Source organism: Trichomycterus rosablanca, chromosome 20 (assembly GCF_030014385.1).
Source record: "Trichomycterus rosablanca isolate fTriRos1 chromosome 20, fTriRos1.hap1, whole genome shotgun sequence".
NCBI lineage: Eukaryota > Metazoa > Chordata > Actinopteri > Siluriformes > Trichomycteridae > Trichomycterus > Trichomycterus rosablanca.
In genome coordinates this window covers 24,356,199-24,373,116 of record NC_086007.1, presented here as the reverse complement: position 1 = coordinate 24,373,116, position 16,918 = coordinate 24,356,199, and the positions used below count along the sequence as shown (strand labels likewise).

The 16,918-nt window shown below is 37.4% G+C and overlaps 1 protein-coding gene across 1 annotated transcript in view; it reads right to left on the bottom strand.

The window, feature by feature from the left end:
* ncam1b (neural cell adhesion molecule 1b) overlaps positions 1 to 16,918 on the bottom strand; it is a 99,735-nt gene that overhangs the window by 42,518 nt on the left and 40,299 nt on the right. Inside the window, exons 5-8 of the mRNA XM_063016979.1 lie at positions 13,707 to 13,844; positions 10,324 to 10,441; positions 7,685 to 7,845; positions 7,452 to 7,594 (exon numbers count right to left, since the gene is read on the bottom strand). Coding sequence (XP_062873049.1) covers positions 7,452 to 7,594; positions 7,685 to 7,845; positions 10,324 to 10,441; positions 13,707 to 13,844 — 560 coding nt within the window. The remainder of the gene's footprint in view (positions 1 to 7,451; positions 7,595 to 7,684; positions 7,846 to 10,323; positions 10,442 to 13,706; positions 13,845 to 16,918) is intronic.

Below are 16,918 nucleotides of genomic sequence, written 5' to 3'. Positions count from 1 at the left end.
ATTAATGCCAATGGTTTTGGAACAGGAGGTCCGACAAGCTCCTGATTGGGTGTCCACATACTTTTGGCCATATGTTGTACAGTCTTGTTTCCATCCTTATGCTCATTTGCACAGCATGAATGAAATGAAGGGAGTCTGATGAGAAGTCGATGTTACGAGCGAATGTAATGAGACGACGAGACCGGAATGGAAATCGCCGCTGAAGCAGGGCGGTACATCAGCGACAGCACGCAGATCGACATCGTTTCTACATCATGCAGACGTCTCACGAATGAGGCAGATCTTGACGTGACAGGAACACAGCACGTGTGATATGATGAGGATCTGAAGATGACACTCCACTGGTTCTCCTGCTGCTAACAACCTCCCGGGAGAGCTGAGAGCAACTTGAAGCATCCAGTACTGAGTATCATGTAGCCCAATTAAAGCCACTAATTGACACTTTAATAAGCCCCGCCCCCTAGCTACTGTTACCGTCTAACAGGCCTTAAAAAATGGAAAGTCAATTATAGCGGCTTTAATGACAGTTACCACGGTAAATTGTACAAATCCATTTATGGAGCGGTGTTCAGGTTACAAATGTCTCCGATATGTGATTGAAAGCAACATCCACACCACCAAAAACACTCAGCATCGAAAAAACACCAGGATTGGTGGTTGGTATGGAGGACGTGAAAAATTTACGACTATTAAATACACTATATGACCAAAAGTATGTGGACACCCCACGTCTTTACAGAGTTTGTGCATTTTAAAGCATTTTTTTTATATAGATTTTATGCATTTTTCTCCCAATTTAGCTGTAGTCAATTTGTCTTCCGCTTTTTTTGCAGTTGAGGAGGGTATATTGCGGCTCACGAGGCCTCCGACCCGCGTGCAGCCCTTAGCAGAAGCCTTGTCCACCCATGAACTCTGCACAGGCGCCTCTATCTGCCAATCAGGGTCCTTACACAGCATATTCCGGTCATCCCTACCTGCAGGCACTGCCAATTATGCCTGCTAGATGGCGCCAAGACGACCGGTGGCATCACTGAACTTCGAACCGAGGAGTTCAGAATCTCGGCGCTGGTGTGCTAGCGGAATATCTCTCTGCGTCACCTGGGCGCCTTTTAATGCATTTATTTTAATGCATTAAAATCACCACTGGCTATTATCCTGCCCATCTCTTGAGACATGGACTCCACAAGACATCTAAAGGTGCCTTGTTGTACCTGGTACCAGGATACCAGCATGTCTTTAAACTCCTGTAGCTGGTGCCCAGTTCTGATCCTCACATGCCCACTGTAGATGCTTTTGAGAATGGACAACTGCTAGCCACTTTGACTGGCCTGCAACTATGCATCACTGTTCAAATGAACTGCAATTTAAGCCTTGGTCGTCCTTCTGCTTCCCATACCAGACACCAAAGCCTTCGCTGACCTCTGGTATCAGCGAGTCTTGGCCACCCAACATTCTGTCAACGGTTCATGGTTTGTCCCCAAACCCCGAACTGTCCGAGTATCACTGTCGTGTGGACAAATTGAATCAGCCCTTATTATGCACACACAGTACTTATGCAGTTCTTATCAGGAGAATATGAGGAGTTCTTATGAGGGGCAGAGGCAGAATTTGGGAAAGAAATTTATTATAATTTCCATGACTGATGAATTAATTACAAGAACAAGCAGCACTAAAATGTAAAATCGCCACTAACAACGTGAATGAAAAGAACTGAAGCAAACGGAGAACATAATAAATCACGTCGTCTAAAAAATCCTGCATCCTCGGCCCAGTTGTTGATTCTGATGTGCTGTAAAGATTTCCCATTGTGTTCAGGTTGTCATAAATACAGAGACAGGATCAATGTCTCTTTTATGACGCGGGCCGGGGTGAGGGGGTTGGGGGCTCTTTCTGTGACAAGAGTACAGGTTCAGAGGAGAGGCGAGCGGTCAGCAGTGGGTCACTGGTACGAGAGAAAAGGCAGATTCACCCCGGCGCTACCAGACGACACGCAGTATCTGAACGGACATTGTTTCTGCTGGATACAAGGCGTCCTTTATTAGACGCTCACCTCACAAAGCGTTCGTTAGGAGAAAATCCCTTTATCAGTGCGACAGCATGGAGCCAATTAAAAATACATTCAAGTGCGCTAGACTACACTGGCGAAAGTATGTGGACACCCGAACATCACATCCATCTATAGCAGGGTGTTTAAACCTTGGATGGTTTGTGAGCCCAAAAATAGAATAATTAAATAAACAAATTTGAACAGTTCAGCACAAATAAACTCGTACACGAACGCCCCCTTGTGGATGCTTTATGTTACAACTTGTAAACCACAGTGGGGCCAGGTTGCCACCATCAACATGCAACATGTTCAGTGGGGTTAGGGTCAGGGCTCTGTGCAGGCCACCAAACTCGTCAAAAGCATTCTAACTGGACCTCATTCTTGTACATGAGCATGGTCATGCTGGAACAGTTTGAGGTCTTCCCCAAACTGTTGCCACAAGCTTGGAAGTATATAATTTATTTAAGGTGTGGCTGAAACACCTAATCTCTATAATTAGGAGGGATTTCCACATACGTTTAACCATTGTGTGTAGATTACAGCCCTAGCTAGTGGTTGGCATTGCACATGGTGATCTTAGGCTTGTGTGCAAATATGTATGTGCTTTACCATAAAAACCCTAAAATCTCTTTAGCTTAACATCTCATGTGAGACGTTGCTTCCTGGGGTAGTTCACAATCAAGAAATTAGTGCTGCAACCAAGAACTTTAGGTCTAAAGCTTGATGTCTGAGCTGTTGTTGCTCCTAGATAAACTTAAATTCACAGTAATATCAGGATGGAGCAAATCGACTAGTTGGAAGGTGCTATTTAATGAGTGTCTTTGCTAAAAAGGGCAGAAAGTCAAGACTATGCTAAGCTATGTACCCTCTATATACAAACATTAGTGCTACAGTGGCACTCATTGTGGCTAAAACTGTCCGAACATGAAGACATCTGATTATACTGGTGTCCATTTTTGGCCGTATTGCATCTCTCCATCTTTGGCTTGATAGCTGATACATTATTAATGCCGTCTGCCTGACTGGAGGCGCTAATCCCTTTTACAGGTGACTCATGGAAAAGTTGATTCGGAGATTCTCAGCAGAGCTAGCAAAAAAAAATCCAGAAGCTAGGGGCTGATATATCAGGGACCCTGCTTCTGACAGGTATTCTGAACGCTCTATCTCCTCCGAATCTTCAATCTTGCTGCGTTTACGGCATTCTTATTCATCTGGCAGCCTGGTTAAGTGAGCCAGAGCTGAGGAAATACGACGGGTGTAAAACTCCTTTTACTGTACCCAAATATGGCTGATGAGATATGAGTTAAAGGTGTCCTGGGGAAAAGAAAAGCCATTTTCTGAGGATAAAAGATGAAATGAGCAGCATCCACAATCACTTCAGTGTAAAACTGCACCCGTGTGTGGTGTGATTTTGGCACCTCTGGTATTTCAGCCACACCTATTGCTAGCAGGAACACACCATTACAGTTCATTAAAACCCTTTCCTGTTCCAGCGAGGTCTATTAAGACTTGGTGTCACCACACTGGTGTGACCTACACAAAGCCCTAATTTCAACCCCACTGAACACGGGAATTACAGTGAGCCAGATCTGCTCATCTGATATCAGGTGCCTGACCTCACAAAGGGTCTTTTGACTCAATTCCCCAGACACAGTCCTAAATCTGGTGGAAAGCCTTTCCGAAATTGGAGGTTATTAAGATAAGAAAGATAAGATAAGATAAGATAAGATAAGATAGCCTCATATTATCCCATAGAGGGAATTTGCAATGTTACAGCAGCTTTCAAGACTATATAGAGACATAACATGTTTATACATATATTACAAAATAGGAATATAAAGATACATAAAATTAGATATAAATGTTTTTTTAAACAAATATTGTATTAAGGTATTCAACTTAATATAGCCACAAAGCAGAAAAACAACTCCCTATTAATGCACATTATTTTAAAATGGGATGTCAGGTGTCCACATACTTTTGGCCATTAAGTGCATATTAATTTATATGGCTAAAAATAAAAGAAAAAAGCAATTATACAGATTTGACGTGGGTATAAAAGCAATCCATAAATCCTTCCTTCCTTCCATCCATCCTTCCATCAATCCATCCATCCATTCATTCTTCCATCAATCCATCCTTTTATCCATCCATCCATCTATAAATCCTTCCTTCCTTTCATCCATCCATCCTTCATTCATTTCCTTCAATTCCTAATGATTCCCACAAAGCCTCAAGTCTACTGTCTTTATGGCTCTTGGTTGTTTGGCCAGTACTAGAAAATGTATGACAGCGTGTAAGATTCTTTGTTTATTATCCCCAAATACAACTAATAAACCAAAGAAACCCAGAAGGAGAAAAAAAATCTATTTTCAAACATAGAAAAGAAAATTGGAGAAATATGACATCATTTTTGAACAAGACAGTAACCGAGTATTGGATTTTTTGATGTACGTGCAAACACAAGCACAACACCAAGCATCCAGCACATGTGTCACACTTCAGAATCTCAGGACAGGAGATGAGTTTGTTCACAAGATCGTGCAGATTATCAAAGCTATTAAAATCCTGCTGGGTGGATGATCCTGTGTTTTTGTGATAAGCTTCCTCAACAAGCAGCTACTGAGTAGGTTTTGTGCTTGGTTTGGACAGCAGGACACCAAACAGTGATAAGACCCCCAAAAGAAATTAGCAGTTATAAAATGATATTAGCAACCTGCCATTTAAAAGTAACATTCAACACAAAACTGGATAGGAGCACAACAGACACAACAGACTAGATGGACAAAAGTATGTGGACACCTGGTCTCAGCATCCCACCCCTCTTCTCTTGGGAAGCGGTAGAGGTCTAGCATGTTTTACCGCTGCACCAATACAGCGCCCTCGTCCAGCCATGTGATAAAGATCTTCATAGTATCAACTTTATATTGTGCTAATGCTAAAACAGGACAAATTTCCTGAAACAGTTGCTACAAAATTAAAAGCACATTATTTATTTAATATCTTTTTGAAACCTGTTAGAAATAAGTGTGGCTGAATGATTAGAAGGGGTGTCCACATATTTTGGCCATAAGTGTAAATCCGAGCAGATGATGAAAGAGGAATCGTGCTAATTATTATCACCATGATGATGATTTGCTGTCTAACCACACAGGCTAATGTAAATGTGCACATTCAGCAACCAAAATGACAACCTACAAACACATCCGCCATGTTTGGACGAGGATGATGATGAAGTGGAAACAAAGACAGATTCAGCAAAAGCAAAAACATGATGTGAATGATGATGATGGTGAAACAAGAAGACAAATCCAGGCCCTGATTTATTAAGATACCAAACAAGCAGTAATGATCTGTGTCTAGTCTGGGCCTAATGTAGCCTCGCTCGTTTCTGATGTATTTGAGAAGCACATTCAGTTGAACTAAGATGAACAAGCACACCAGGGTAGTTTTGAGATTTTAATGAATTCACTGACTGTTTCTTTTTTATAAATAAACGTTACAAATTTTGAGTTCTTTCATAAGTAAATTCTGCATTTACAGAATATATACTAGTATAGTACAGTAGACCCTTGACTCACGAATTTAATTGGTTCCGAAGGGCTGTTCTTAAGTCAAAATGTTTGTTAGTTAAACCTATTTTTCCCATAAGAAATAATGTAAAAAAGAATTAATCCGTGCCAGACCTCCCAAACCCCCCCTTACCTAACCTTTCTAATGTCTTAAATGGTCTTTTTTGTTATAAATACAGTATATTTTCCCTTAAATCTTAAATTATAGAATATACATTTCTGTAATAAACAATAATAAACAACAATACACAGTAGTACTGTACATAAAACAACACACATCACATTTCAGTACAGTACATGTGCTGTACCATACACCATAATAAATTTCCTTCTTTTTTTTTATTTTTTATAAAATGTATCTACCAGAAACAACAATAACTTTCATACTATACTAATAATAGTAATAGAATTATTTATTTTCTCAACACTGCGCTGTCTCTGCACCTTCTTTGGGGCCATTTTAATATTGAATTTTACAAAATATAAACAAAACACAGGAAAAACACCGACCACTGTCCAAATTATTGCTCACTCTACGGAGAGAGAGAGACGGTCGGAGTCAACTTGTTCATGAAATCACACGTTTCGTTCGCATGTGAATTTCGGTTCGTAATCCGAAATTTGTTCGTACGTTAAATAGAAAAAAATTGGTCGTAACCCAAAATGTTCGTTAGTCAAGGGTCTACTGTATGTCATAGTATCCCAAATAAGTTAAAACACACGTGGAACAGTTGTCTCTTGCCAAAGTTGGCAAGAAAACACAAATTGTTGCTCTGTGCCATGAGAAAAATTTGTCTGTATGATTAAATGTTAATCAGGAACAAAACTACCTACGCAAGAAATGACCGCTCGTCCGTATAGTGATATAGTCAAACAGTCATATATATATTATTTAATAGTATTTATACTAAATAGTATTTATATTATTAATATTTATGTATACTATTTATATACTAATACTAATTAGATTTATTTCTACTATTTCTACTAATAGTATTTACATTGTTTATACTAATAGTATTTACACTATTTAATATGGCTAAGAACACGTCCTAATATTCCATAATAATAATAATAATAATAATAATAATAAGTTAACAGGTTCTGTACTGAAAATATTATATTTTTTCGCAAATGATTTTGTAAACACCACATTTTTAATTGTTTTCCATGTTTTTAAAATGTAATTATGGATAAAATCCTAACTTATTTTCAACAAAACATGGAATTAAAGTGGGTTCTGTGTTTACTGTAACGTTTGTACTGCAGCATCAAGACAAAATGAAATGTTTGACATTTTTACTCAAAACTGCTGGACAGAATCTGTGTTTTTTATAATATAAGAGCTCAGTAAATCAGGGCCCATGTGTTCTTGTTTCAGACTCATCTGCAGCAGCCTCCTTTAATTAAAGAAAGCGCTGCAATGACATGACAAGCTCCTCTAAACTGCATGCAGTGTTTCTTCTTTCTACAATTTAATTCAATCATCTCTGATAACATCGTGTCTTTAGGACTCTGACAGAAATGGATTTCTAGCAGCAGGCAGTAACTTGACAGAACGTTATCAGAGTTCTGCGACAAATCGGGGATTAATAAAAAAAAGATGGTCGATTTTGGTGTTTTTTTAGACATTCTGGTTACTGTACCTGCTGCTCTGATCTCATACCTGATAAATCCTCTTTAGATGCTCCTGCAGACAGAAACAAATCTCATGTGTGAAGCAGCCAGAGGCAGTTCCAACCTCACTACGCTACTGAGAAATTAGAGCTGAAACATGACTACGCTAGCTCTGGTCTCACTGGGAATTCAACAATAGAGAAACTGGTGCGTACCTGTTCCCCGTCTGTGAAAACCTGTGAGCCGAAACTCCACGTGATGCTCGGTGTAGGGTCTCCGGTGGCCTCGCACGTCAACCTGATCTGCTCCTCCATCTCCGTAGTGCTCTGGTTCTCCAAGAATGTGATTTTAGGTTTCACTAAAACAATTTGGGAGAATTTGTGTGAGGTGTCGGGATCGAGTATCAGTCGTTTAATGTGTGAATCTTTTATCTCGAAAAGCTTTTTACCAAAGACTTTCAGGCTGACTTCTTCTTCACTCTTTCCTGCTTTGTTGGTGGCGGTGCAGGTGTAATCTCCTTCATCCAGCTTCTTTACATCCATTATAGTGATCTCGGAGCCGTCCTCGTTAAAGCTGTACTTATCCCCGCTCTCCAGCAGAACCTCGCTCCTGAGAGAACTAGAAATCATAAAAACTCTCTGTGCAGCTTAGATCCGTAGCAAAACAGATGAAAAGACCAATAAAAAACCTTGGAGATGTTTTCAATATGCAGCCTGATTTTCCACCCAGTGGTTTTATTAAAAATGAAAACAAATACATTTGTCTTCTAGTCTGTAGTTCACTGGAGAGTAAAACGCCACCAGAAACACACACATTTCTGATTTAAGTAAAGTATAAATACAGATGAGCGATATAACAATTTATTTCATATTATATCATCCTATCACAATATAAACTGTATCACAATGTACAAGGACTTTATTCGTGTTGAATTTTTTGTGCTCTGTCAGTCCTGTTTGACAGATCACATGAAGCTTTAATTAGAGTTCAGTTCACCAGAAGCCCAGAATAAATGAAATCTTTTTTTTAATCTGCCGAGCCAGTCAGTCTGAGACAGTCAGCTCAGTTTTTATTACACATGTAATATTCACCAAAAACCTGAAACAATTCGATCTGTATAAACTCATCCCTGTTGGATCTGTCTAAAAACTCAGTCTTAATCATTTTGCATAAAAAACTAATCCCTAATAAATATGCATTAAAAAAACTCATCCCTATTAAATCTGCCTTGAAACTAATCCCTATAAATTTTGCCAGAAAACTAATCCCCATTAAACCTGCCTAAAAACTGCAAAAAAAATGCTTAAAATTAAATGTCTTAAAACTAATTTCTATTAAATCTGCCTACAAATTAATCCCTATTAAATCTGTGTAAAAACTCATTCCTATTAAACTTGCCTGAAAACTCATCCCCACTGAACCTGCTTAAAGACTCATTTTTATTAAATCTGCCTAAAAAGTAATCCCTATTAAATCTGCTTAAACATGCACCCATATAAAGTATCACTTTATACTCTATACTTTATAATTCACTTTAAATTCTTTTTATTATTTATATCTTACAACTGTGACTTATAATCCATACTAGCCTTGCAGTGTTAACTGAAATAACACCTTCATATGTATCACATGTACCATATGTACCCTCAGGTCCTGTTTTGTTGTGTGTTGTCCAAGTGTTGTGGTTATACAGATACTTTTTTGTATAATGTAAATCTCTGTAGTGTGTACTATTACTTACTTTTTGACTTTGATTTATGTAACTTGCTACTGAGGCCTCAATTTCCTTCGGGATTAATAAAGTATCTATCTATCTATCTATCTATCTATCTATCTATCTATCTATCTATCTATCTATCTATCTATCTATCTATCTATCTATCTATCTATCTATCTATCTATCTATCTATCTATCTATATTAAATCTGCCTTGAAACTAAACTCTATTAAATATAATCTATACTAAATCTGCCTAAGCATGCATTCCTATTAAATCTGCCTTGAAACTAATCCCTATTAAATCAGCCTAAAAACCCATCCCTATTAAATCTGCACTGAAACTAATTCCTATTAAATCTGCACTGAAACTAATTCCTATTAAATCTGTCTAAAACTAATCCCCATTACATCTGCCTAAAACCCATCCCTGTTCAATCTGCCTAAAACTAATCCCCATTACATCTGCCTAAAACCCATCCCTGTTCAATCTGCCTAAAACTAATCCGTACTAAATCTGTCTAAAACTGTCTAAAATCCCTATTAAATATGCCAAAACATGCATTCCTATTAAATCAGCCTAAATCAAACCCCCTATTAATTTTTGTCTAAAAACTAATCCATATTGAATCTGCATCAATAATACTCCCTGTTAAATCAGCCTGAAAACTAATTCCTATTAAATATGTCTAAAATGCATCCCTATTAAATCTGCATAAAACTAATCCCAATTAAACCTGCACAAATGCTTCCTTATTAAACTCCAACATTTTCCTCTAACATTTTCCTCTCTCTATATATTCTATATTCTAATCACATTATATTATCAACTGCTTTTAAAAGTGTCATTAGTGTTTTTCAGTGATACCCACTGTATTTGTAGTAGTAATGACCATGCACTATTAAATAGAGAACTAAATACTCTACCCACCACAGTCAGACTGATGAATAAAAAAAGAAATCTGTACAATAAAATGTTTCACTTTAATCACTTTGCTTTTTTCTTGCAGCATATGTGAAATTCTTATATGTGAAAGCTACACCACAACCCCCATGAGAAAAGGGCCTGTTAATGTCTAACAAACCCCCCCCAGCACCCTCTGCATTAAGTGCGGTACCCCCTCCTCCCTGTGTACTTCAATCTCCTAAACGCCGCTCACAGCAGACAAGATCAGGCGGGATCTGGTGAAGAAAGCAGCAGGCTGTAACACCACTAATGATCTCTGCTTCCTTACTGCCGTTACATCCACAAACGTTCTGGTCCTGATCTCCAGACTCTCTCTGCTGCATTTTAACACCCACGAGTCACGCTGAGAGGTGGCGGCTCTTCGATAGGTCTTTATGATTCAGAGATGTTAAATGTAAACTTACCGCGCCCATGTGACCGTGGGTTCAGGGAAGCCATCTGCGTCGCATGCCAACATGGCAGAGCCGCCCGTTTCTGCGGTGGCATTCACCTCAGCGTACCGGACTCTGACAGTCGGGAGAACTGAGGGTGGAAAAAAAAAAAAGATGATAGATGCAGCACTGGGACAGCGCACTTCATAGGTGGGTTCAAATGCTGTTAGGCTTCACTTTATGCTTGTGCTATCTGAGGCGATAAAACCTACAGGTGTGGTTTGCAATCGGCGTTCTCTTTGAACAAACAGGCACAAGTTCCCACAGACACAGGCACAAGATTTTGGAGAAGGCCTCCCTGAATCAGGAAGGCGCCCATGTACAGATATAGGAGGGTCTAACTCCATATGGATTTAAATGGGATGTCCAACTATATGCATACCGAAAAAAATTCTATTACACATCTAGTTCCCACAGATACACTCTAAAATCTTGTGGAAATGTGTGCTCAAGACTGGAGGCTATTGTAGTCGAAAAGGAGGGTCCAACTCCATGTAAATGCCCTTGCCCATGGTTTTAAAATGGGTTGTCCAACTAGCCTGTTGTCTGTGTCCATATACTTTTGCTAATTGTCTCCAAAAAATCTGTTTAACTACACAAATTCCCACAGACACACTTCAATATTTTGTGTGTGTCTCTGGGGGCAGCTCAATATTAATAGCCTAAGCTTATGAAAATATCAATTTCTAATTATACGTTCCATTAATCTGCATTGAACTCGATGTTATCAGCGTGGTATAAATCTCCTGGCACCCCAGGGGCACCTTAGGGGACCCACGGTTGGGGTCCGGACCCCACAGCTGGTTTATTTTGTACTGATTATTTTTCGATTTGAGGCAACATATTAAACCCGGTCTTACGTTCAACATGTTTTGTTGCAGTTGTACCCGAACTGGCTGATATTGGAGAACAGTGTACGCTGACTGTTCAGGCTATTTGTAGTGAATTTATAACAGAGGTGCTCAGCTGCTGTTCACTCCAGACGCCCATTTCAGGAATTTGGTCTGCACAAAGCAATTTACTGCAACAATGACTCTCCTCACAAAGCTACACAAGAAATCAGCAGAGCATGAGCGAACTGAAAACAGCTTCTACTGTACGTCTGCTGGGCAAGACGAGTGTTTACCAGCACACCCGACGTCTTCAAATTCTGCTGTTAAACTGGACAATTGAGCGGGGTGTCCAGTTCAGGTTTTTAGTTCATTTGAGTTCAGCCGCACCCAGTGCTAATAGATATATAATATGAAGTGTATGCTTCCAGTGTGGTGACAGTTTGGGGAACTCGCCCCTTCCCGCTTCAGCATGACTGTACCCCTATGCACAAAATGAGGTATATAAGACAGTCAGATAGACAGACAGACAGACAGATAGACAGACGGATGGACCGACATATAGACAGATAAATATATACAATAGGAGCAATAATATACATTGTTATACATATATATGTATTTATTTATTTATATAGCACTGGCTCTACCTACCCAGCTACCTACCTACCTATGTTCACATACTTTTGGCCATATAGTGTAAAATAAGCACTTAAGGACAAAGAGTGTCCTTGATGGGAGACATGCTATAGTATTACAAATCATTTCATCATGCTGTATTATCATGTATGCCTCATTAGCTAGCTTAGCTTTGCTTCTAGGGGGTTTGGATTATTTTACTTCAATTGACAGACTTTTGGGAAGGGGGTGCAGTGTGGTCCTGTACCGTATAATCTATGTTTATAAAATGCAGGTTCTGTGCACTGTGGGTCTTAATCTGGACCATGAACCGAGTGACTGGTGGAAGTTTTATATACAGTGAAGTCAGTGGATTTTTGACTTGAACTGAATAATATTTTAAAATAAAGTTGTTATAAATGTAATTATAATCATGTTTTAAAATAAAGTTGTTATAAATGTAATTATAATAATGTTTTAAAATAAAGTTGTTATAAATGTAACTATAATAATGTAATAACAATACAGTTGTTATAAATGTAATTATAATAATGTAATTAAAATATAGTTGTTATAAACGTAATTATAATAATGTAATTAAAATACAGTTGTTATAAATGTAATTATAATAATGTAATTAAAATATAGTTGTTATAAACGTAATTATAATAATGTAATTAAAATACAGTTGTTATAAATGTATTTATAATAATGTAATTAAAATATAGTTGTTATAAACGTAATTATAATAATGTAATTAAAATACAGTTGTTATAAATGTATTTATAATAATGTAATTAAAATATAGTTGTTATAAACGTAATTATAATAATGTAATTAAAATACAGTTGTTATAAATGTATTTATAATAACATAATTAAAATACAGTTGTTATAAACGTAATTATAATAATGTAATTAAAATACAGTTGTTATAAATGTAATTATAATAATGTAATTAAAATATAGTTGTTACAAACGTAATTATAACAATGTAATTAAAATACAGTTGTTATAAATGTAATTATAATAACGTAATTAAAATACAGTTGTTATAAATGTAATTATAATAATGTAATTAAAATACAGTTGTTATAAATGTAATTATAATAATGTAATTAAAATATAGTTGTTACAAACGTAATTATAACAATGTAATTAAAATACAGTTGTTATAAATGTAATTATAATAACATAATTAAAATACAGTTGTTATAAACGTAATTATAATAATGTAATTAAAATACAGTTGTTATAAATGTAATTATAATAATGTAATTAAAATATAGTTGTTACAAACGTAATTATAACAATGTAATTAAAATACAGTTGTTATAAATGTAATTATAATAACGTAATTAAAATACAGTTGTTATAAATGTAATTATAATAATGTAATTAAAATACAGTTGTTATAGACGTAATTATAATAATGTAATTAAAATACAGTTGTTACAAACGTAATTATAATAATGTAATTAAAATAAAGTTGTCATAAATGTATTTATAATAACGTAATTAAAATACAGTTGTTATAAATGTAATTATAATAATGTAATTAAAATACAGTTGTTATAAATGTAATTATAATAATGTAATTAAAATATAGTTGTTATAAATGTAATTATAATAATGTAATTAAAATATAGTTTTAATGATAAAGACTAAACCACACTTCCCTGCTGTTCATATTCTCACTTTGCTATGCTTGCGTGTTTCATCACGCCTGATCAACTTCCATCGCAGGTTTTCAGGACGACTTGGCGCTAAATTAGTTCGTTCAGACCCAGACGTCGTAATGAGCGTCTGGGACGAAAAACAGCACGGCGTCCATATGTGCTGAACGGCAATTTAAAAACGGCAGAAAGCCGAAACCGAGACGCCCGAAAGATAAAGAACTGGATCTCACCGTTCACCACGACATGGATGTAGCGGAAGTCGATCTCGCCGCGGGCCATGATGAGCCCCTCGCAGGTGTACACGCCTTCATCTGCCTTCCTGATGCCTTTGATCTGCAGGTGGTTGTTGTTCAAAACACTGAAGCGAACTAGAAGCCAGACGACACATTTTACAACCAAAAAAACAAACAAACAAAATCAAAAAGCTGGACTGACTGAAGTTAGACATCAAAGTAAAGAAACATCTAAACAAAAATCTTTAATGCATAAACACTCTTAGATCATTTAAATAAACTGTCCTTAATTATCTGAAAACAAAACAGCGATCAATCTATTCTAACTTTCCTATATTCACTATTTAGAAATACACTGTATGTACAGCTTGTTGGACATCTTCTTTCAAAAAGATATGGTATTAAGATATGGTATGGAGTGACCTCCATGTGAACTTTTCAGCTCTTCTGAGAGGGCTTCTCACAAGACTTTGAAATAAGTCTGTGGGAATTTGTGCCCATTCAGTCCAAACGGGATTTGTATCACTGTGCACTGATGTTGGTCAAGAAAGCTTTAATTAACATTTACATTTTCGGCATTTAGCAGACACCTTTATCCAATCCAAAGTGACTTCCAGTAGTGTGACAGCAAACAGTCTGAGCAATTGAGGGTTAAGGGCCTTGCTCAAGGGCCCAACAGGAGCAACCTGGCAGTGGTGAGGCTTAAACTAGTGACCTTCTGATTACTAATAATAATAATAATACATTTTATTTATATAGCGCTTTTCAAGATACTCAAAGACGCTTTACATAAGACAAATAATCAAAACAAATACGTACATACACCATACAAATCATAGTACAAAATCAAAATAGTACATCAACATCAAGAATAATTAAGATAAAAACAAAGAGAGCAGCATAAGACAGTTCATTAAAAATTAGCTAAATTATGAGAGAGAACAACAAATATAGAACAATTTCTTAAAATTAGACAGAAACAGGACAGATTTACATGCAATCAGGAAACTGAAAACTTTACAAGTTTTAGGATCTAGGACTTCACATTTCTGTCGTGATCTAAGTATAAAAACTATTAAAAAGAATAGCAAAAATAAAAGCATTTATTTTGTGTTGTTACAAGTTAAATGCCACTCTGAATAGATGAGTTTTGAGAAGTGACTTGAATTTGGACAGGTCAGGACAATCTCGTAGGTGTTTGGGGAGAGCATTCCATAAAGATGGAGCAGCTATGGAAAAGGCCCTGTCACCCCAGGTCCGGTGCTTGGTCCTAGAGGGTATGGACAGTAGGTTAGCCTCAGAAGAGCGAAGGCTACGGGAGGGAATGTGCTGATGGAGCAGGTCGGTGAGGTAGGATGGGGCCTGATTATGGAGAGCTTTGTGAGTGAATAGAAGAATTTTGAATTGAATGCGTTGAGCAACGGGAAGCCAATGAAGTTTTTGTAGAACAGGTGTAATATGATCACGGGAGCGAGTATGAGTAAGGAGGCGAGCAGCTGAATTCTGGATATACTGAAGTTTTTTTAGGATTTTGTTAGATGTACCATAAAGGATGCTATTGCAATAATCAATTCTGGATGTAATAAAAGCATGAATCAAGGTTTCGGCGGCAGAAAAGGAGAGTGATGGACGTAGACGTGCTATGTTTTTTAGATGAAAGAAAGCAGTTTTGGTGATGTGATTTACATGGCGGTCAAAAGAGAGGTTGCTATCAAAAATTACACCAAGATTTCGGATGTTAGAAGACGGAGACAAAGTGTCATTATCAATGGTAATTTGAAAATTTTTTGTGGTTTTTGCCAGGGTTGTAGGACCTACGATGATCATATCTGATTTTTCACAGTTTAATTTGAGGAAATTAGCTTTCATCCACAATTTCATTTCAGTGATGCAATTTGTCAGAGTGGAGTGAAGTTCAGTATTAATGGATTTGGAGGAGATGTAAAGCTGAATATCATCAGCATAGCAGTGGAAATGTAAACCATGCCGACGTATGATGTCACCAAGGGGGAGCATATAAAGAATAAACAAAAGGGGACCTAACACTGAGCCTTGGGGAACGCCTTGGGACAGTGGAGCAATGGCAGAACTACAATTGTTGATATTAACAAACTGTTGTCTGTTTATGAGATATGACCTTAACCACAAAAGGGCAGTACCAGTGATGTTGACAGAGGATTCAAGGCGGGACAGAAGAATGGAGTGATTAATGGTGTCAAAAGCTGCAGTAAGATCAAGGAGGACGAGAATATTAATTTGTCCAGAGTCTGAGGAAAGAAGAAGGTCATTTGTGACTTTGAGGAGGGCTGACTCAGTGCTGTGCTGGGGGCGGAAACCAGACTGAAATGATTCAAATAGATTATTGGAATTTAGGTGATCTTTGAGCTGTGAGGCAACAACACGTTCCAGTATTTTCGACAGAAATGGAAGATTGGAAATGGGCCGAAAGTTACTCATAATGTTAGAGTCAAGTCCAGGTTTTTTAAGTATGGGAGTAACAGCAGCCAATTTGAGTGATTGAGGGACTGAGCCAGAACTAAGAGAGGAATTGATTATCTCTGTGATAAGTGATGAGATAACTGGAAAACAACCCTTAACAAGTTTTGATGGAGCAGGATCCAAAACACAAGTGGAGCTTCGCATCCCTGTTAAGATCTCAGATAGGTCCAAAAGAGACACAGGTGAGAACTGAGACAGAGGCTGGGTAATAAATTGAGATGAGATAGGCGGAGAAACAGAGATGACAGGGGAAACTGTCAGAAAATTGTGGATATTCTCAACTTTTGTTTGAAAAAATGAGAGGTAAGAGTTACACTTGTCAACTGTAAAGGAATTGGTAGTATTGTCAACTGGTTTGAGAAGTTTATTTATTGTGGAAAAGAGAGTCTTAGGATTTGTTGATCCAGCATGTATGAGTTCGGAATAGTAAGTGGATCGGGCTGCCGTAAGAGCGTCTTTGTAATGTTGAAGATAATCAGAATAAATCTGATAATGTACTGTTAGACCGGTTTTCTTATAAAGTCTTTCAAGCTGGCGTTTACGGGATTTCATTTGGTGAAGCTCAATTGTGTACCATGGTGCGGAATGACTAAATGAAACAAATTTGGTTCTCAAAGGAGCCAGCTCATCAAGACATGAGGCGAGTATGTCATTATAGTAATCGACAAGGTCAGATGAATTACTAGACAGTACAGGACAGACAGACATCT